The sequence below is a fragment of the Cavenderia fasciculata genome (genome assembly GCF_000203815.1).
Source record: "Cavenderia fasciculata unplaced genomic scaffold Scf_Dfasci-F-a-25c12.r2-5, whole genome shotgun sequence".
Lineage (NCBI taxonomy): Eukaryota > Evosea > Eumycetozoa > Acytosteliales > Cavenderiaceae > Cavenderia > Cavenderia fasciculata.
The window spans coordinates 3,264,153-3,285,927 of record NW_004457729.1 but is presented as its reverse complement, the minus strand read 5'-3'; the positions used below and the strand labels follow the sequence as shown (position 1 = coordinate 3,285,927).

Here is a 21,775-nt window from a genome sequence, read left to right as displayed (position 1 = left end):
ATACAATAAAATTATAAAGTAGAGTGCACTCACTTGACCACTACTGGCTCAGTCAGTTACTGTGTTCAACTCTATCTATTCTCTCTCTCTCTTTCCCTTCACTTCACTTTGTATCTAGATTGTCGTTGTGATTGTACTGCTGTTGTGGTTGAGTAAGTAGTTGGTTGGTTATCTAATATATTATATCTATATCTCCACTTTCTAATCTTCTATATAGTCTATGAGTGTCTATCTATTGGTTGGTTATGTTTGTTCGACACAACTACTTTACTGTTATTGTTGTTGTTGATGATGTAATAATATATAATGTTGTTGTTATGTGTATATATATGTATTTATAGAACAACACTATAATAAATAATGAATGATGATGAACTTTACTTTACTTTAACCCCTTTACCTTTACTTGGGTTTTACTTTCATTCATTCTCATTCTCTCATGCATTCACCCACACACTTAATATTAATTACCGTCATGTTGATCATTTTAGATTGGTGATGGTGGGTCGGTGGGTGGTGAGATGCATCTTGACAAGGGTGGGTGAGGAGGATGAGGAGAGAGTAACAAGGAGGAGGAGAAAGTTGGGAACTTCTGGGCTGGGTGGTTCAAATTCTGCAACAACACCATCAAACAACACACACTGCCGCATGGTTAAAAAAGCATCCAAGGAGGATTCTAATCTGCTTTGTTTTTGGGGGCAAAAACACAGACCAGAACAGAATAAGATGGGCATCATCAATACCTTAAAGTTTCCTTTTAAAGAGCTCTCTCAATGATTTGATGAGATGCAAGTAGAGCAGAGACTACAATTGCATCTACAATTACACTAGGTTGTTTATAAATAGTTTATCGTTTGCATGGTTGATTGTCCCTCATATCCCCTCTATCTGTCGTTGATTGGATTGTATAACAAATGATGATTGTACCAATTGTCGTACGACTTTTTAAATTCGTGTACAACAACATGTGTTGGATAAACTTGGAATCATCATGATTAGGAACTTAATTTGGAATCATGTCATTATGACCATACCAGCTCCATGTATACATCTGTTTATAATTATAAATCATTCTTGGAACATATCAATCAATCAATTGATCAATGTCTTTTTTGCCCATGGTCTAAAAACTATTTGTTCCAGTTTTAGAATATTATTATTATTATTATTATTATCGTAATGTGTTGATCGTCATAGCCAATGAAGGGTATGATTATTCACATATTTATTTATCTATTTATCATTCATTAATCATGTCCACACACACATCACTTACTTAACCCATTTTATAAGCAACCATTGTATCAACTTTATGAATCTATATAAATAATAATAAAAAGGAGAGATTAGACAAACAATATATATATATATATATATATATTTGAGTTGTTGGTGTTGTTATGACATACAGTAGTTGTGAATGAACGAAGTCTAACATGTTGACTATTGGTAATATATTGTGGATCACTTTCCTCCCATTTCTGTGGTACTGCGATATCCTTGTTTGTGTAGACCAATAGATCAAATGTGCATGCGTTTGGAAGTAATGGTAAAAAGGTAATACTTGCTGTGATTTGTCTAATGATAGCTTGGATTTCATTCATTATTTCTTTTTCTGGTTTTTGTCTTGGTGTTCTAAAATCAAAAATATAAACACAAACAGTTTGATTATTATTATTATTATAAAGTTGGATTATTTAATATATGTATATCTATTTTAACATACTCTCCTTCCTTTGGAATATCAGTTTGGACATCAAATACCCAACGTTCCAAAGTCTCTTTAGTGACTACGTCGGTGATAACCAACACCAACTTTTGAACGTTTCCAGTCAACAACCAATCAGAGAGTTGTTTCAAAACATTATCCAAATACTCTTTCAATCCCTTGTCGGCAGTGACAAGAATAGATAATCCATATTTAGCTACTCTTGTAAATGATTCAGGTGGATAGATTCCTCTTTGAAATAATATACTACAAACAAACAAAAAAGAGTAGAGTACGAGTTAGTCACTACACTACAATCATGATTGCAACCAACTACATTGTATTTAACTCTTACCTATTAATACCATATGCTAAAATGAATGATGATGATTGAGAGGGAGGGTATAAGTAAGTAAGTAAGTACAGTAATCAATTGGATGTCAATCAATTCGGCATTGACTCGTCGTGCTTTATTCTACATACAAAAGAACTCTGTTACAATCTCTGTAGATCCTTTCAATGTAATGTTATTCTTTGTTGCAATAGCAGATTGCATAGTGTAGTGTGCGTATGTGCGTGTTGTATTTAATTTAAGTGTGTAGGTTTAAAAGAGCATCTTTCTAAAAGAGAGGTTGGTGCATGCCATTTTCAAATTATTTATATTGTACCCGCCAAAATTCAAAAACCAAGTTCACACCCCGCTGTCTGTTTTTAAAAAGTAATGCGCCTTAGAACTAACATGCATACCATACAAACACATACTACACTATTGTTATAACATTACTTTAAGTGGTAGAGATAAGGACCAAATTGATAGTGTTGATAGCCCACACACATCATCATCATCATCATCATGATACAAGCTCCACACAACATAGCAGCAGCTCAGCATTAATTTGAGCAGTAATTTTTAAATATTATTATTATTTTCATTGTTTCTATTATTATTGTAAGAAGTTCCTACAACTTTAGAAAACTTTTAGAAAAATATATATATTAAATTTAATTTCTAAAAAACCTTTGTTTTTTTTTAAATTAATTTGATTTTTTTGAAAAGGTTCAGATCTCAAACAACACCGAGTTGCAACGAAAAATAAAGCCTCCCTTCCGAAACTAGACAACAGATAATATCAACAGTAGACTAAATTCATATATATATATATCTATTTTAATCAAATCAAAATCAAAATCAAAATCAAAATCAACCAAATTAAAATGACCGATACTTCAACATCAGTCCCCGTTGAAGTTAACCCTGCTATGGTTCCTCCACCAGAACATGATAATAAATTATGTATTCTAACTGGTATGTAATTACTAAAAAAATCAATTAATAGAATTCTATTTACAAAAAAAAAAAAATGAACAACCCTATTCATTTATAAATATTATTTATTATTATTATTATTTAGGTGCAACTGGAGGAATTGGTAAAGAATTAGCCAAAGAGATGGCTAAAACAAAGATGTCTGTCATTATTGCATGTAGAAATGTTGAAAAATCAACTGAACTCATTGAAGAGTTGAAAAAGGAGAGTGGTAATGATAAAATCACCGCCGCCAAGGTGGATTTTAATTCATTCGAGTCGATTAGAGAGTTTGCCAAACAGTTTAACGACAGATTCGTACCACTCAACTATTTGGTCAATTGTATCGGTGTCTATTCCAACACCTATGAAAAGACTGCCGATGGACATGAACTCAATGTTGGTGTCAACTATTATGGCACTGTCCTATTGACAATGTTATTATTGGAAAGACTCGAACAAGGAAATGGAAGAGTTTTATCACTTAGTTCAAAGATGCATGGTTGGGGTATGTATAGTAGTAGTAGAAATATTAAAAAATTGTTTGCCAAAATATTAATATTAATATACTTTGTTACTTTTAGCCGAAAAGATTAATCTTGAGAAATTGGAATGTGACGAAAAACATTACAACAATAACAAGATATATTCAAATTCCAAACTGTATCTTATCATGTTTTGTAATGAGTTGCAAAGACGATTGGATCAAAAGGGGTATTTGAATGTAGAGGTGAATTGCGCACATCCAGGTGTCGTCGCTACACAGATGTTGATGAAGAACAAGTTGCTCAAGTTTTTGCGTCCTGTCATCAACCCATTCTTTACAACTGCCGAGCACAGTGGTCGTACCATGGCAGAGGTAGCATTGGGAGAATCCAAGGCAACCAAGGGTACCAAGGGCCAGTACTTTGTGTTGAATAAAAAGACCAACCCTAGCAAACAAGCATCCAACCAAGACCTGTCCAAACAACTGTATGAGCAGACGTGTGCCTATTTACAAGTCCCACCCAATTTGGAGAATAATAATCCTGCCATTCAAACTGCTATGAATCTCCATGTTGGTCAAGTTGACAACAACAACAACAACACAGAACAATCTACATCTACAACTACTGTCGCGCCAACCAACGAGGAGGAGAACAAGCCAGTTGATACGACCACCGCTGAGCTCATTACCACTACAACGACCACTACTACAGTGACTGACAACACAGACACCCAAGCACTTCCAACCACAACAATTGAAAAAGTGACAACCATTGAGACCATTGAGCCCGCAACAACCACAGACTCCAATGCCACTGCGTCTACTCAAGATGAAGTTATCCAAGATGCAACCACTTCAACCACATCCACAATAGTTGAAGAATTAATCCAATAAATGATTAGCATAATAACATTGATCAGTGTACAGTTTTTAAATAGATTTTATATTATTATTAACCCCACATATTTTATTTATTTATTTCTTTTATTTGTTTGGAGTCGGATGATCATAAAGCACTCATACTTCTTCTTTTTCTGTTAAATATTGTCGTCAAAATTCCCTTTTATTATTTCTATCCAATTATTTTTTTATCCTCATATTTTTAATATCTAATTTGTATCTATTTCTTTATGAATACTACCTCTACCAAGTCAACCACAGTGGTTGCAGTTCCTTCCCCACCAGGAGAAGTAGAAATGACAGAAACAAAACCTGTCGGTATGATCTTGTTCACCACCTCGGTTCATCTTGTAGTTTGACCCACATTTCTGAATAAAATAATACTCTCCATTCTATTTTATTCTCCTTTCCACCCATCCATCTATTATATATCTCAACAGCAGCAACAGCATCAGGAGAACCAAAAACTAAATGGAAAGAATGGACCAAAGAAAATGTTTTGGAATGGGCCAGTACACATAAAAATGAAAAGGTCAGAGCCTGTGCCAAAACATTGCATATCCAAGACATCAGTGGAGAGAACTTCGATACTGTGACAGTCACCTTCTTGCAAAACAATGTTGGTCTCACTGCTGGACTTGCAGATTCTCTTCACAAAGCAATACATACAGGTTCTAATCAGCCAAGGTAAGGCACTTCTCCAAATCTTTTTTTCCATCTTCATGATCCAATCAACAATCGCCCACAATCTCCAACATTGTTAATCCAAAACACCACCACCTATTTTAGTTCAACATCTTTTTATATGAGGAAATTTTTTATTTATTTATATTTTATTTTGCTTGTTCATCCTTACATATCAATGGCATCTTTTCCCCCTACTGACCTTTTCAAATATTCAAAAATTATATAGAAGCAGACATTCCTAATGAGTTTTGGGGCTTGGATGAAGGAAAGGCAGAGACCGTTTTCAAAATACCACCAAATGTGCAGACACTTTGATGAACGACGGAACAATTTCGATCTTTATTCGTCAAGATTTCGTATCACTCAGGGATCGAATATATTCTCGATAAAGCAATCCAAACCCTCTTCGTAACAGGCAACCCTGGAATTGTCAAGAGTTTCTTTCTACTCTACATGCTCCACTACTTCAGAAGATCCACAGATTGCAATATTATACTTGATTCAATTCACATCACAGAGTATCTCTACTTTACACGTACCAATGACAACGACACAAAATATGTTTGTCAGTCCTATCCCAAAAAAGATGTCACTATTAACATTAAAGATGCTTGGACCCAATGGTATTTACCTGGTTGACTCTGTACATAGGGATTCTCAAGCCAAGATTAGTTCCTCCACTTTTGCCCTCATGGTGTCTTCTCCAGAGCCCGAGGTATAAAGAATTTCTAAAGGTATGGACAAAATTTAGTGATGTCAAATTTGTCACAACAAATCAAACCATTTATCTTTAGAAAACATTTGGACCAAAACTGTGTCATTGAAGAAATCAAAAGTTGTTACAATCAAGTCCATTCATCATTTGACTTTAAAGTGATACAACATCACTACATCCACTCGGGTGGAGTCCCAAGATACGTCTTTCAAGAGGTGAAAGATATATCTGCATATAGAGAGGCAATTGCGTCTATTACCTACTAAAACATTTTGAATTTTCTTGGTGACAACCAGCCAACTGCAACCTTGGGTTTATCTCACAAGATCCTACATATTGTTCCCAAAGAAAACTTCATTGACAAATAAGGTTGATATTTCATTATTGCAATGCTTCAAAAAATTTACAAGGAAGAGTTTATTGGTTGATGATGAGGAAGAGGAATAGTGGTACTAGGAGGACTACTTGATAAAATGGACGTACATCCATCATTATTTGTTATCATAATGGACCCAGAGGATGATGATCGTTGTTGTAGTTGGGTTTGAGATGATGATAATGATGATCCTTTAGAATCGATCGGTTTCGATTCATGAAGTTTTTCATCATAGGCTTTAAGAGCCTTGACAAATCCAACGTTTGGTTGAATGATTGATCTCTTTTCCTTTACCAATTGTCTAGTGGTTGCGTAATCCAATCCTTGTGTTTTCATTATATATGCCATGACGGCAGTGGTGCTTCTACTAATTCCCATTGCACAATGTACCAACACTCTACCTCCAGTTGCTTTGGCACTATCGATAAATTGATTGATTGGTTCGAAATGACTAGTAATATCTGCTCTAAAATTATCATCCAAATCAGCACGATAATATTTATATAAATGTGGAAATGCATCTTCTAATTCTGATGCCATATTTACTATATGTGTAATTTCTACACAAAAATAAAAGAAAACAATGTATTAATAAACCATGTCTATTCTATTTTCTATCTTTCTATTTTCTACATACTAAGATTATCAAGTTGAGATCTACTTGTTGCATTTTCATAAGCACCAAGATAAATGAAATCTTTTAATATTTCAGAAGGGTATAGGGAAGATTCGGGGATATTGCGGTATGCCTTGTTGCTGACAGTGACGCCGCGACAGAGAAAAGGATAGTGTTGGTTGAATGCCTCGAATCCATTGTCATAGATCGAGATGGCTGTCTTTTTAGAACGTGCAATCAAATAGTGTAACACAAAGTTGAACCAAGACGTTGGATCACGTGACTCGAGTGGGTGAACGTCGGAATTGTCGTGCATGGCGATCGACTCGCGTGACAAGGTGTGTTCACGACCCATCTCTGATGACACAGACCCGTCGGTATAGATGACGGCTTGCGAAAGCATCAGATTCCAGTATCGAGTAGTCGGACAATGTACAGCGAGATATTTGGTCATATTAAACTCTGGTAGATGCTCATCGTCTACTTGTTCCAATGAAGGAGGTGGGATAGAAATGGCAGCCTTTAAATGTGACCGTTCATACATTTCACGTGGTCTCAAATCCATTATCATCTTTGGTATGGCTATATCTTGCATTAAATTATACATTTGCATTGTATCTATATGATGAGCAATCTTTGGATTGACTGGTGGTTTTGCATTTAAATCATTCTTGAATAGAACTGTTGGTTGTTGTTGTCCTACCATGGTTGTTTTGGTTGAAGTTGTTTGATTATTATTATTAGTTGTTTCGGTCGATTCCGATTCTTGTGAAATACAATGTCTTTGATAGCTATTTAATAAAGACAAGTCTCCTGTGAATGTAGTTGTGGTGGGGTCGGTTGAAGCTTTGTTGATAGTAATAGGATACCAAATGCGAGAGACTTCTGGAAGTGGGGGTGGTGGAGGTGGAGGTAAAGTTGATGTAACTGCTGATTGATTGATAGTATTATTATTATTATTAATGGTCTTTGTACTTGGTGGGGACATGAAGAGAATAGAATAGAAAGTATAGAGTAATTATTATAGGAATATAGAGTAATAATATATTATATTATATTATAGTAGAGATTTAAATTTACTCGTCTCTTTGGAAGCTAGGTTATAATAACAAGAATGATAATAATCGAATACTATGTATGTAGTAAACTATGATGGTGAATGAACGAGATAATACTAGTAGTAGGTAGTAGCGACGAGAGGGGGTGGGGGTGGTGGTGATAGATAATGAGAGATTTGACTTTGTTATTAATTAATTAGTGTTGGTACAAATGATGTGGTAGAGAGAGATATTGAAGATGATGCTATTTGTGATTATACAGAACTGAGCGAGATGTAGTTGTTGTTGTTATTATTGTTGTTGTGTCAGCTGATTTCTACCTCTGTCTATTTTTATACAAAACAACCCCCTCCCAGTGTTAAACGACAAGCATTGCTGCGATAAAATTAAATTAAATTAAAATAAAGAGTACAAAACTACTTTGAAATCTCGAAGAAGTCGATTTTTAGATTGACAAATGGGTTGGGAATGATTTCCTTGATTAATTAATTGATTGGAAACCCTGTCGATGATGATGATGATGACAAAGACGACGATGTTTTTTCGATCTGATTTAATCTTTATTATACCATCCAATCTTGAAATGTAGCTACATAGTCGATCGGTTACCGAATCACGAATACAATATCTAAATTATTTATTTAAATATTTATTATATGTATGATGTTGGTATGTTTTGGTTTGTTTGGTTTTGTGTTTATATATATAAATATATAGATATCTAAAGGGGTCTTATAATAATAATAATCAATATTCTTGATTTTTTTGATTTTGAATAATAATAATAATAATAATGATGACAACAACAAATGATTCTAATTCTAAAGAGATGTTTTTTTTGATTTGTTTTGATCTTTTAAGCATCATTTAAAATATTCCAAGCATTTGAAAGATTATTATCGAAACAATCTTGCATAAAGTTTTCCCATTGGGGACGATTGTCGTAAAAGACGGTTCCGCAGATGTTTTGGTAGACATTTTTAGAAAGTTGTAACTTGGCTCCATCGACCCATTGCTGGTGATTGATGCCACGTTCATACTTGTCAGTGTGCGCTTTGATGAATTCAGCCGATCGACCTGATCGACCCCAATCAATAAACTCGAGGTTGCCAGCGGCATTGGTCCACGTAGAGATGTGTTGTTGTACGTTGGTCAGTCCGATAGATTGGTAAAAGTTGTCGAGACTCTTGAGACCTGCATAACCAATCGACCACGACGACTCTACGAGTGCCGATGCATTGACCATTCTAATCTCATTCGATCTCTCCATCGCCTTGAGATACATCCATTTGATACGATCAAATCCATTGTCGTCCAACCAAAAGTCGACATCTGCCGACAACAATACACGTCCAATATGGTTTCTTCTGCAATATTCAATGATGGCGTCAATTAATATCTCTGCCTTGTGATAACGGTCAAAATCCGATGGCATAATCTCATTGACCGTTGGAATCACCTTTAATCCATTCTCCAACTGGAACACCTGTCCTTTGTTGTGCTGTCCATGTGCGTCACTTCCAAATGCCTCTCCTCCTATAATACAATATTCATATCCCTCTTGCGCCACCGATCTACTCGACTGTATACTAAACAACTTTTCACTTGGACAGAATCCTCTTGGCGATCGTTCAAATAAATCCCACATCGTATGATTGGTTTCTTTAATATCTTCTTTTACAAATCCATCTATATATGCTTCTTGATATTTATCATTTAAACATGGCTAAACGAAAAAAGAATAATAATTAGATATATTATAACACAAGAGTTGTCTTTAATATTAATATTGATAGATATTTACATGAGCCAACCCAGATGCATGATATGTACTTCCAACAATCTCTGATTGATCCCAACTTGAATATACTGATTTATTGGCAGTTCTATATCTAATGGTTCCCTTGATCGATGGGTCAGTCTTTACGATTGCTTTCATTGTTTGTCCAGACATTGCCCAACTCACTGGAATACCCAATCCTCCATTATCATGATCGTACCACATACATTTATCCTATTAGAAAGAGAGAGACATAATAGAAAGAATAAAAGTAAGTTAGATCTATTGTCATTGCGAGAGAGTGGTATGCTTTGATTGGGTGGGTTGAGTGTGGGGGAATGAATAACAAGGCAAGTGAAATAGATTTCATTGACGAATGATAGATAGATAGATAGAGAGAGAGGAGAGGAAAAGCAAAGATCTTATACAAACCATTAATCTTGCAAGTTTATAGGCAGGTTCATCCATACCTATATCGGCCCAAGGAGAGAAAGCAAATAATATTGGCATTTTATATGTATATATGTATATGTATATATGAACTGTATTAGTATCTTTAAGAACTTTGAAACTAACTACTGCTACTCAATAGACTTTCTTTTATATATATATATATATATAGAGGAGGAGAGTATTAATTAACTATTTAATTTCAGATTAATAAATCTTTAGTTTTTTTTAATTTTGAAGTTACAAACTAGTCTAAACCCTTCCAAATATTTTATTAATATAATTTTAATAGACAGGTCTAGTAATATATAATATATAGATAATGACAACTAGTATCTATCTATTTCATCATGTTCAACGCACGTGTGTGTCTGTCATCTATGAAAGATGAAAGATGAAAGATGTTACCAGATTGAAATTAATGAGGCTCGTCTAAGTAGAGGTTGAAAAGCAGCAGCAAGATAGTATGCAGTAAATCACTTATATTATTGACCTGACCAAGAAGAGGAGTCACTCACTAATCTCTCTTTCTTAGTACATATTGATTGATTTTTGGAAGCAAGTGTACAGTCGTTGGACACTACAACCAACATTCTCAGTTCAAGATGGATGTAGGTTTCCAACAACAACAACAAGAACCTTTCATCACTATACATTAGAAAATCATATGTCGATTTGTATTATATCATATTCTGCAAACCTCTACCTACGGTTTAATACTTGGTCTCTCCGGGTATTAGAAAATCATGAGAATGTGGCTCGATAAAATCACATATCTAGATATTAGGCGAATAAAATTAATCGTCCGGACGATAACAGACAATCGAACTCCCAGGTCTCTCATTGTTGAATTAATTCAGAGACCTAGGAGAGGAGAGGAGAGGAGATCATTATCATTATCGTAATTTTATTTAAATAGTAAACAGAGATAGATATACGATGAAAAGTTGCACACCACCCCAAAAGAACAGGTATTTCAAATTTCTGATCACGATCATTGGGCTGATTGCGTTATTGTCAGTTGGTGTTATTCATTCACAAGATTTAAGTCCAGACGAATGTATGTAAATATAGTATATATATATTATCAATATATCATCAATTTAATCTATTACTTACACATTTTTTGTAATTCTATGAACATTAATGTTTACAATAATATCATATTATAGTGGCATCAGCAATATGGATCATCAAGCAGTACAGTCTACCAGTTCCCATGGATCAAACTCTATGTGGTACGACCGAATTTAGTTGTGCTGGAGGACACATAACCAAGATGTAAGTTGAAACATAATCATCAATCATCAGTTGTCGATATAATTCTAATTCTAATTCTAATTTAATTCAAATTCTGTAGTTCAAATATGCCAGGTACGACGACTACCAATGGTCTACCAGATCCAAACCTAAGACTCACCTTTCCAGCAGTAGAGCTGATAGCGGTGAATCAAAACCCATTTTTCAGTGTAGCTGATCCCGCCTTGTCTCTTTATGATCAACTACCAACATGTTGTCCTAGCCTTACAACTATTGCGTATGTAGTCGGTTGGTTGGTTGGCTGGTTGTACAATATTCTCTCGACTAACAATCAATCATTTTTCTTTATTTTCTCTAGAATGATGTCAGATCCTTCTCTACAGAATTTTCCAAACAATTTTGATTTGATTGCGCCAAGCACTCTACTACTTGCCACTTTTTCTCTTACAGGTAGAACGACTATTACATTCCCAAGTCACCCATTGGTGTCTCAGATGCAACTCTTTGCCGACGGTAATGCTACAGAGTTTATTATTGATGACTCTGTTCGACTTCCAAAATTGGCAATGTTGGGGTTCGGGCAGTACACAGGTTCTAGTCTTCGTTCTATCGGAAACTTTACTGCCAAATCTTTCCCATCTCTTACATTTTTGTATGTATAAAGTAAATTAATTCGAATAATATTATTTATTATTTATTATTTATTATTTATTATTTATTATTTATTATTTATTATTTATTCTATAGATACCCATTTCTTCTTTGGACAACACCTCCAATCAATCTCAATCTTGACCTCCCTAGTCTAACTTCCTTAGAGTTTTCTGATAATCCCCAATCACCCAATACAAACATTCGTTTCGCCAATACATCGAGTCTAAACAGTTTGTATGTACCATACCAACTTTTTTTATTTTTACACAACAACAAAACTAACTGATTCTTTCATTAATTATTATAGAACATTTTATGGAGGCGATATAACGTTTGAACCAGGTCTTGATCAATTCCCAAATCTAAAATCAGTGTATGGAGTGAAACAAATTTGTTCTTTGCTCAAAAAGAATATTATTATTTACTGTTTTTTTTTTTCAATTTAGTACATCGCATAGATATAATAGTAGTCGATATCCATTTTTGACAGGGTATCCACCCAGTATTGAAACTATAAGTTTCATAGCTACACCAATCAATACAATACCTGCTATTACCATTCCTTCAACCGCCACTATTTTGTATGTAATATTTTAGTCATTTAAATGTCTACATATATACATTTAAATTGTAACTACTGTTACTTGACTTGTATTAACTGTTTGACCAAAAAAACTAACTTATTTTTTTGTTATACAGTGATTTCTCAAGTAATCAAATCGCAATGCCAATTGATTTCGATACAGTATTGAAAAACATGACTGGAAATTTGGGTTTGAATCTTAGATCAAATGTTGCATTTCAAGGACCACTAGACCAAGAAAAATCACTATGCAGGTTAAAGTTATTGTATATGAGCGGTACTTCTATAACCTCTGTACCAGATTGCTTTTGGTGTTATGTAAATGAAGCTGCCATGAGATTTTCTGCACCTCATTTATCAATCCCACCTGGATTTACATGTCAAATCACGTTTGAAGACACCAATCTAATCAGCATTTTCAAACGGGCCATCATCAAGGGCACAAATTTGGGCTGGGGTCAGAGTGGAGGAGTCCTTTTCTCCACAATTGTTCCAAATGAACAATTAGAGGCTATCATCCCTGCGCTTCTCACAGACGGACCACCTCAATTAATCAACATTCCGTTTAGTGTATATTATCCACTATACACATACCCGTTCAATGTGACAGAGGCTGGATTCAATGTATCGTCTATCGACTTTAAGCAAATACCAAACCAATTGGCCATCATTACAGTCGTGTTTGCACCAGTAAACACATACTTGTCTCATAATGTATCAATCGACGGAGTATTGGCAACACCAAACTCAAGAGTTGCAAATACCTATCAATTTGAAATCCCAAACCTTTCAAATGGTAGTTATGATGTTAGAATTTTCAATAATTATTATTCTACCATTATGAAACAAGTTGCATATATACAATGTATGTTATGAAGATAATTTTTTAATCAGACCAACAACATAATTAACTAATTAATATTTTTCTATTTATTTAATTAATTAATTAGCATACCCAATTGTAGATAATTTTGTATCAACTTCTCAATATGTTGTGACTGGAAGCATATTACAATTTAATGGAAATTTTGGAACAGCTCTTCTCAGTTCATCGATTATCATTCAGAATAATAATAGTCAATACAACTTTACTGTATGTTCAACGACCCAGTTTTTATCAACCAGAATTTCATGTATTACATTATCACCAATTTCAAGTGGTCTTGCTACTTTTAATATTACTGTCGATGGGTATTCTATTATCGAGCAATACACCATACAATCAGCTCAACAACAATGTGAGAGCGATACTAATCATTGTGGTAATAATGGTGTCTGTACACCTGATGGTAGTTGTAATTGTAATGTCAATCAAGGTTCCTATTATAATGATTGTTCAAAACGTATGTCATACACCTAATTTTTATATTAAATTAAATTATTTTTTATAAATAATAATTTTATAATTTATTTATTTCCTTTAGCATTCCCATTTGCAACAAGTGGTCAAGTGAATGATCAAAATTCAACCCAACGATCTATTAGTTTATTTGGTGATTTTGGACCATTTGGGTTGACAAACTCATCGGTTACAATCAACAACACTATGAATTGTATTATCGATCAATTGGAATCGACTCAATTCCAAATCAATTGTCAACTTGTTTCATCACCAACCACATTTGGTCCTGCTTCTGTTCAATTGAATGTCAATGGATCATTATTTGATAGTAAAACATATCTCATTCGATTCATCAAACCAGGAGGAGGATCAACTACTACATCTCCAACAACAACAACCTCTTCTGCAACAACAGGAGGAAATACAAAAACACCTCAAGAAATATGTGAAGAGACCACCCAATCATGTTTTGGTCATGGTTATTGTGATGAAAATGGAATATGTCAATGTGAGGATAAATATAATCCAGTTGATAATTGTTTGACTAAATTTGCAGACAATACAACCTATATTCCCAATCCAGAATCACCATCAACAAATATTAGTGTGGACGGAGTTGAATTTGGATTTGATATTGTTGCCATTCAAGAAATAGGATTGGATAATGAAATTGTCAAGGAGCTATTGACAAATAGTTGGTTATCAAATATTACTATCAATAGTTCATTGACCAATGCTGTCTATCAACTAGTGATCTCCAATACAAGTATCCTCTTCGCCAATACTACTACTCAAGTGACAGTCAATATGTCATTCTCACAACAATCAAGAACCGTGGAATTTGGCAACCAACAATTATTGATCAATTCTAATTCAATTAAAATGGCAGTATCTATCAACGGTTGGGAATACTCTTCCAATGTAGCAACACTAAGAGTAGTTATAAAGACAACAACCAACAATCAACAATCAATCGAATATGATTGCAAAGAGACAGACATTGAATCATTCTCATACGATGATTATGGAACACTCCAATACCTCAGAGTACTCAAAGACAATGTTCAATTCAACGGTAGATTCATTGATTTTGCTTTGGCAGATGGCCGAACAACCTATTCACAAACCCTACTCATCAATCAAACCCAGATCAGTTCCAATCAATCAACAGCAATGATAGGTATCAGTCTACCTCAATGTCAAACATGTATACTCGATCCAGATTTCACACCACTGTTGGTAGTCAATGATAAAGCTGGTGGTGATTGTTCATCATCAGATGACAACAAATGGAAGATTATTGTTGGATGTGTTGTAGGTGGTATCGGTATAGTGGCCATCGCAATAGCAAGTGTAATTTACGCAAAAATGAAAATCAAACACAAGAGACACAACAAGAAAATGGAATCTAAATTAAGAGAATTCAATTAATCATTATTAATAATGAATATGAATAGTAAAAATAAATTAGATAATCCAAGTTCCTTTTTTTTTTGTACTCAGTATTCAGTTAAAATAGTCTCCAGAAACGTTGTGTCCAATTGTTGATGAAACTGACATGATCATCGTCCATAATTAAATAAATAATCGTATAAGATTATTTAATTAAAGTTTATTATTCTTTCGGGGACTGCCTTCTTTTCCTTTACTACTTTCTTTTTGACTATTATTATTTTCTTTTTCTTTTTTGGTGTTGTTGTATCTTCTAGTGGTTCATTGTGATCGTCTAACATTATTGGTTGTGATGAATCATCATTGTTATTATTTGGTATTGATGTTGTTGTTGTTGTCATTAATGATGATGATGATGATTCGAGATTGTCATCAAATGTAGTTTTTGTAATATTCTCCATTGCCTGTTCAACAGTCATTTGGTTGGACGTGATTGATTTGATGAACCAATTTTTTTTATCCCGACTGAGATTATTCATTATATTGGTTTCATTATTATTATTATTATTTGGATTATTATTATTTGATTTAATTCCAAGTGAAATGATATTATTTGATATATTTGTAATATTTGATTTGAGTGATTCTATACCTTCCAAATCTTCATAATTTTGATCAAATTGTGCAATTAATTCTTCGTCTGTTGGTTCTCCCTCTATCTTTTTATCAAGTTGTTGTTCTATTTTCTTATTATTAATATTAATATTATTATTATTTACATTTAAATCATCCATTTTATACAATATTTTCCTTATATCTTCTTCTTTGTTATTATTATTATTATTATTATTATTGTTACTGTTGTTACTAGATTGATCTATTATCAATTCCAATTCCATTGAATTTAAAGTTAATGAGAATTTAATATCATCAATCTGTTTAAACAATGATATAACAGAATCAATCGATGGTTTATGGTGAATGATAGACTCCAATCCATAGGTTTGAAATCCCATCGCCGTACCGACAGTCTTTTCCAATACAGCCAATGTAGTTAGATTAGTCAAGAATAGTGATAACTTTCCATGATTCAGTACCGATCTAATGTATGATCTATATCTTCCTCTTTCACTAAACAATGATCTTGATTGTTGAATATCTCTAAATTCACCAACATCTTTTAAACATCTTTCCAATCTACTTTGTTCTTGTTCAACCATTACTATCACTTTCCATAATGTTATACCTTTAAACAAGCAATTAATTACATTAGATTAGATAAGATATATCATGTATTCTTACTATGACTTTAATACATACTTGAATTCAATTGATGACATAGTATTCTTTCAATAGACATGCATAGACGATCAACACCAAAACTATTTGATGTTAATGTATTTGTATCTTGATTCATTAACAATGTATATATAATGTAACGAACAGATACTACTAGATCTTCTACCAAGCTAGCTCTAACCATTTCCTCTCTTTCTCTTGATATTCTATCTGCTATCGATTCTACCTCTGGCCATTCATTTTGTTGTTGTGGTTGTATTATATATGTTGGTGTCATTGATAATGAGGATTTTTGTTCGACATGTTTATCCTTTTCACCATGATTACATTCTTGTTCTTCTTTTTTATCATCTTCAACCATGTCATTTGATGATGATGATGATGATGATGATGGTTGTAAGTTTAATAAAAATGGATTATCTTCAAATTGATCGTTAATTGGTTCTCCTTCTCCTTCTCCTTTTGAGAGCTCCATTCTTCTAAATTATTTGATCAAAACATAAGAAAAATTATAACCACAAAGTTTGAATGTATGTTTTTTTTGAATAAAAGTTTAATTTCGATAATATTCCTCAACAGGAAAACAAATAATTATATTTATATTTTACTTGTTTTGTTTATTCATTTAATTGTACATACATTCATTCATTCCTTCAATATGAACAATCCTGTCACTCTTTTGGTCCACTATGGTACCAATGCTACCGAGATTGAAATTAGCAATGAGGCTACCTATGCAAAGTTAAGTCAGATCATTGCCGATCATAGAATGCTCCAGGTCCCTCCCATCCTCAAGATTATACTCTATCTGGACCCTCGACCCAACAACAATGATGCCATTCGTGTTCCTGTTGAACAATTACAAACAATCTCCCTCCCAGACCGCTCACACATCTATGTCGAGGTTGAAGATCAGCAGCATCAGCAGCAGCATACTAGCAATCGTATGTAGATATTTAAATTCCTTTATTATCTCTGACAGGTCAAGGGCACTAATCTCCCCTCTTTCTTTAGGACAATTTGTTCCCCCCCCTATTCCCGGTAAAGTTTCCATAGACTCTCCATCTCCACTAGAGTAGGACTGCAAAAGACAACCAACTTTACTAATCATTTTATTTGTTTTTAATTTCTTCTTTAGAGGGACAAGAATTTCATTTTTGGAAGCACCTTGCAAATGCAAAGTTGGATACAACAACCAACATTCTTTCACTTCAAGATGGGTGCGTGTTTCCAACAAGAGAACTTTCATCACTTTACATTAGAGAATCATATGTTGAATTGTATGATATCATATCAGCATTTGAAAAGCCTGCAAACCTCTACTTGGTCAAGGGCAACCCAGGCATTGGTAAGTCAATGTTCTTTTATTATTATCTTTGGAGAAAGGTTCAAAATCTAGAAACATGTCCCAAGAATATTGTTTTTGACTTTGTTCATCACAATGCCATCCTTTTCACATTCAAAGACAATCTTCCAACCGTGTATGTAGGAAATAGAGATCAGTTTGCCAATTTTCTTTTGTACCCAGACACATTTTATTTTGTTGATGGTATAACCCCATTACCCAGTAAATGTTTTGTTTTGTTTGCCTCCTCTCCAGACCGAACAATATATGAAAAATATATGAAAGTATGTTGTAATTTTGAAAATTTAAATAGATACAATCACTAAGTTACTAACTCTTTCCTTTCTTTTTTTCTTTCCATTACCAGGAAAAGTTTTCTGCCTCAGTAATACTCCCTATTTGGACCTATTATGAGATCAAGGGTTCAATACCTATTTATTGTAAAGACGATGATAACAATAGAGAATCTTTTATCAATGAAACATTGATTCGTTTCCGTCGATGGGGTGGAGTGCCAAGGTATGTTCCTTAAAAACAAAAAAACTATACAATAATGTCCTATTTAACTTTTATTTCTAATAGATATGTCTTTGAGAAAATATCGCCAAGCGAACAAAACACACTCCTTTTGGCAATATCTAGATGTGGTGCTGCTTGTTTGAGATCAGTCAATCAACAAGAGTTAGAAGAACCTGGAAGTCACAAGGTTATGCACCTTGATGTGGTTCCTAACACAGACTATGTGCAACAAAGAATGGTAATTGGATCACCCTTTATCAAGCAGAAATTATTTCAACGATTTTACTGGAGATGGACCAATGATCTTTTGGATCAAATGAAAACCTCATCATTTTTGTCCTCATCGTTTGGAAGTGCAATGTTCGAGCAACTCTCGCATCAAACGTTGACAGTTGGCGGAACATTCTTTGTTCGTCCTTTACAGACCAAGACTACAATGGAAAAGTTGTCTCCCATATAATTTGATCAAGTATGTTGCAGAGAAATATTTTATTCATTTTTGATGTCGTACTCATATGCCCTACCTAGTCTACAAATTTATATACATTGAAATTGGAACCGAGCACACAAAAGGAATTCTTTGACTATAATATTCTCGAGTATGACGAAAATGTTTATCTTAGACCAAACAACAGAGATTTTGAGGCTGTTGATTCAATCATCAAACCAAAGTTTTTGTTTCAGATGACCGTATCTGATTCTCATTCGATAAAGTCCTCTGGTCTTCACAATCTCTTGCATTCTCTCGATCCCAGTCACACAAAAGATATCTTTCTTTTCTTTGTTGTCCAAGAAAAAAACTATTCAACTTTCTCTCAACAATCCTATGTCAAAACAGAGACCAAGAACAAAAAAACCATCAAATCGCGAGACGATGATATAGAGAGAGTTCATCAATTTGCTCTCCAAATGACTTTCAACTCTGTTGTCTCTCCAGAAACTTTGTGTCCAATCGTTGATGAAGATGACAAGATCATCGTCCATGATGAATAAAATAAATGTTGAACAATTATTGTTAGATTAGATTAAAACATTACTTCAAAATGACTCCCTTGTTTTTTTTATATATTAAGTTAATTTTATTTTGAATAGTTTATTCAGCCGATTGATCTTTTAAAAATTGGCATCATATATTTGCTGAACAAGAGTTGCAAATGGTTTTCTGACATTTAGAATGAGTTCATTGCTTGGATTTGGATATACACGGTTGGTCAACAAAATGACGATCAATTGTCTCTCTGGATCACCACACAACATGGTTCCAGTGTATCCTAAATGCATCCAAGTTGTTGATGATAAACTACCACATGCTTGTCCCCATCCTTCATCTAAATAAGTAAATAAATATTAGTAAATAGAATTATAATTTAATTAATTTAATTTTACATACCAAAAACAGTTGGATCATTTGTATTCCAACCAATAGCTCTGCTACTTTGAGTATGATTATATTCAGTTGTGAAATACTTGACAGTAGTACTATTGATATAGTCGCTATCTTCGGTAGCGTACATCAACGAAGACATGAATGTAAACATTTCTGGTGCATTGGAAAAGACACCGGCGTGACCACCGACACCTCCCATAGCATAGGCATTACCATCTGAAACAACACCTTGAATGGTTGTGTGCATGTAAGAGGTATCATTTTCAGTTGGTGCACAGCTGTCCCATAGATAGGCTGGTTGAAGATAATTTGTAAACTTTAATCCCAAATTACCAAACACAAATCTTCTTACATAGGCCTCATAGAAACATTGTTCCGAACCTGGACCACCCTTATTATAACATTCTGGTGCTAAATCTTCAACTGTAATATATCCATAATTCTTTGCATAGTGTCCAACTACATACATTAATGTCATGAAACTATAACCAATCACAAATTAACATTAATATATATATTGATATATATAAAGGAAATATATATTCATTAATTACATACTTTAGATCACTGTAAACATAAGTTGAACCAATTGGATTCATCAAAGATTGATTCATAATATTATTAAAGATTTGAGCTTGACATGAGAAATCCATTGGTGGATTATAGAATTGGGTTGCTGGACAATTGAATTCTGGTGTATCTATAGAGACAAATAGAATTAATTAAAAATACTACTATTATTATTATCAATATTATTAATATTTAGACATACTAAAGAATGGGTTAGGGTCTGGGAAGAAACCAGAGTTGTGTAATAAACAATTGAGTACTGTAATGTCACTCTTTCCATTGACACCAAATTGGTCGCCCAAGATAGACTCGATGGTAGAATGAAGATCGATTTCACCACGTTGATAAAATTGTGCGATTGCAGTGGTTGTAGCAGTCACCTTTGAACAACTAGCCATATCAAATAATGTCTTTTAAATAATAAATAATAGAACAAGCAATAGATACATCATTGTTAATATATATACATAGATAGATAGATAGATACAATCTATTTTGTTTTGGTTTATATAACATACATCTAATTGCATTGGAGGGTTGACAGGCTTATTAAGAGGAGTTGGGATGCCATAGGTGAATGAACCTACAGCTTGTGAATATAATACACCATCTTTGTTACCAACGAGTGCAACACATCCTGGGAAGGTACCATTATTGACTGCTGATTGTAAGAATGCTGTGACTGGGTTCCAAATTGATTCGTCGCTGCTAGTAGTACTAGCATTGACAACAATCAACAACATCATCGACATTGCAATCATCACAGAGATGAATATTCCTCTTGATTGTAATCTCATCTCTCTATCTCTCTCTTCTTCTTCTTTTATATATCTATATATATATCTATATATATATATATTCTCAGCTAACTTTTGAAAATGAATGGTACCAGCTTGACAATGCTTATGCTTTGTCTTTTGGCAATGAGATTTTTCGATGCTTGAAATTCCCAATGACACGAACAATTCGACACCGCTCTGCGCAGAGCAGGTTGGTAATCACTGGTATCCCAGATATTATCAGTTTAATTTGTGCTTACTTCAAAAAAAAAAAAAGATAAAAGAGATAAAGAGAGAGTTATATAACAAAAGATCATATAGACGAGCCCATCATGGGTATGATAGGTTGTATCCAAAATCATCACTTAAGATTAACTTGGCACTTCTACAATACGATACAACAAATATTATATTATTATTGATGGTGTACTTCAAAACAGGTGTACACTTTGTTCGCTCTGTCATTTTGAACACACCAATTTGGTTTTATTTTATTTTGTTGTTGTGTTGTTCAAAGGTGTTGACACCAGTTAAAAGCATAACTTCATCTCTTATCTTCTAT

The 21,775-nt window shown here is 33.7% G+C and overlaps 9 protein-coding genes across 9 annotated transcripts; 4 read left to right on the top strand and 5 right to left on the bottom strand.

The window, feature by feature from the left end:
• Positions 1-757: 757 nt before the first annotated feature.
• On the bottom strand, positions 758-2,264 carry DFA_01655 (DNA-binding HORMA domain-containing protein; the record flags this gene model as incomplete). The annotated part of the gene is made up of 5 exons (XM_004359562.1): positions 758-816; positions 1,282-1,318; positions 1,410-1,635; positions 1,727-1,960; positions 2,188-2,264. The coding sequence occupies 5 exons, from the start codon at positions 2,262-2,264 to the stop codon at positions 758-760; spliced, it is 633 nt and encodes a 210-aa protein (XP_004359619.1).
• A 659-nt stretch (positions 2,265-2,923) lies between these two features.
• On the top strand, positions 2,924-4,395 carry DFA_01654 (uncharacterized protein; the record flags this gene model as incomplete). Its single annotated transcript, XM_004359561.1, has 3 exons — positions 2,924-3,014; positions 3,121-3,522; positions 3,599-4,395. The coding sequence occupies 3 exons, from the start codon at positions 2,924-2,926 to the stop codon at positions 4,393-4,395; spliced, it is 1,290 nt and encodes a 429-aa protein (XP_004359618.1).
• A 236-nt stretch (positions 4,396-4,631) lies between these two features.
• On the top strand, positions 4,632-6,069 carry DFA_01653 (uncharacterized protein; the record flags this gene model as incomplete). The annotated part of the gene is made up of 3 exons (XM_004359560.1): positions 4,632-4,719; positions 4,842-5,088; positions 5,823-6,069. The coding sequence occupies 3 exons, from the start codon at positions 4,632-4,634 to the stop codon at positions 6,067-6,069; spliced, it is 582 nt and encodes a 193-aa protein (XP_004359617.1).
• Positions 6,070-6,206: 137 nt separating this feature from the next.
• DFA_01652 (putative protein tyrosine phosphatase) lies at positions 6,207-7,783 on the bottom strand (the record flags this gene model as incomplete). Its single annotated transcript, XM_004359559.1, has 2 exons — positions 6,207-6,739; positions 6,817-7,783. The coding sequence occupies 2 exons, from the start codon at positions 7,781-7,783 to the stop codon at positions 6,207-6,209; spliced, it is 1,500 nt and encodes a 499-aa protein (XP_004359616.1).
• A 926-nt stretch (positions 7,784-8,709) lies between these two features.
• DFA_01651 (uncharacterized protein) lies at positions 8,710-10,143 on the bottom strand (the record flags this gene model as incomplete). The annotated part of the gene is made up of 4 exons (XM_004359558.1): positions 8,710-9,389; positions 9,444-9,579; positions 9,658-9,867; positions 10,066-10,143. 4 exons carry the CDS (start codon positions 10,141-10,143, stop codon positions 8,710-8,712), a joined length of 1,104 nt encoding a protein of 367 aa, XP_004359615.1.
• Positions 10,144-10,405: 262 nt separating this feature from the next.
• On the top strand, positions 10,406-15,353 carry DFA_01650 (uncharacterized protein; the record flags this gene model as incomplete). Its single annotated transcript, XM_004359557.1, has 11 exons — positions 10,406-10,415; positions 11,105-11,143; positions 11,256-11,364; positions 11,444-11,620; positions 11,702-11,995; positions 12,091-12,231; positions 12,305-12,370; positions 12,444-12,578; positions 12,697-13,445; positions 13,531-13,923; positions 14,005-15,353. 11 exons carry the CDS (start codon positions 10,406-10,408, stop codon positions 15,351-15,353), a joined length of 3,462 nt encoding a protein of 1,153 aa, XP_004359614.1.
• Positions 15,354-15,523: 170 nt separating this feature from the next.
• Positions 15,524-17,088, bottom strand: DFA_01649 (uncharacterized protein; the record flags this gene model as incomplete). Its single annotated transcript, XM_004359556.1, has 2 exons — positions 15,524-16,560; positions 16,635-17,088. 2 exons carry the CDS (start codon positions 17,086-17,088, stop codon positions 15,524-15,526), a joined length of 1,491 nt encoding a protein of 496 aa, XP_004359613.1.
• Positions 17,089-17,271: 183 nt separating this feature from the next.
• Positions 17,272-19,470, top strand: DFA_01648 (uncharacterized protein; the record flags this gene model as incomplete). Its single annotated transcript, XM_004359555.1, has 5 exons — positions 17,272-17,557; positions 17,752-18,242; positions 18,326-18,477; positions 18,541-18,886; positions 19,006-19,470. The coding sequence occupies 5 exons, from the start codon at positions 17,272-17,274 to the stop codon at positions 19,468-19,470; spliced, it is 1,740 nt and encodes a 579-aa protein (XP_004359612.1).
• A 120-nt stretch (positions 19,471-19,590) lies between these two features.
• DFA_01647 (Hypothetical protein yfeW precursor) lies at positions 19,591-21,678 on the bottom strand (the record flags this gene model as incomplete). The annotated part of the gene is made up of 6 exons (XM_004359554.1): positions 19,591-19,805; positions 19,868-20,346; positions 20,423-20,564; positions 20,637-20,844; positions 20,953-21,277; positions 21,590-21,678. 6 exons carry the CDS (start codon positions 21,676-21,678, stop codon positions 19,591-19,593), a joined length of 1,458 nt encoding a protein of 485 aa, XP_004359611.1.
• Positions 21,679-21,775: the final 97 nt, after the last annotated feature.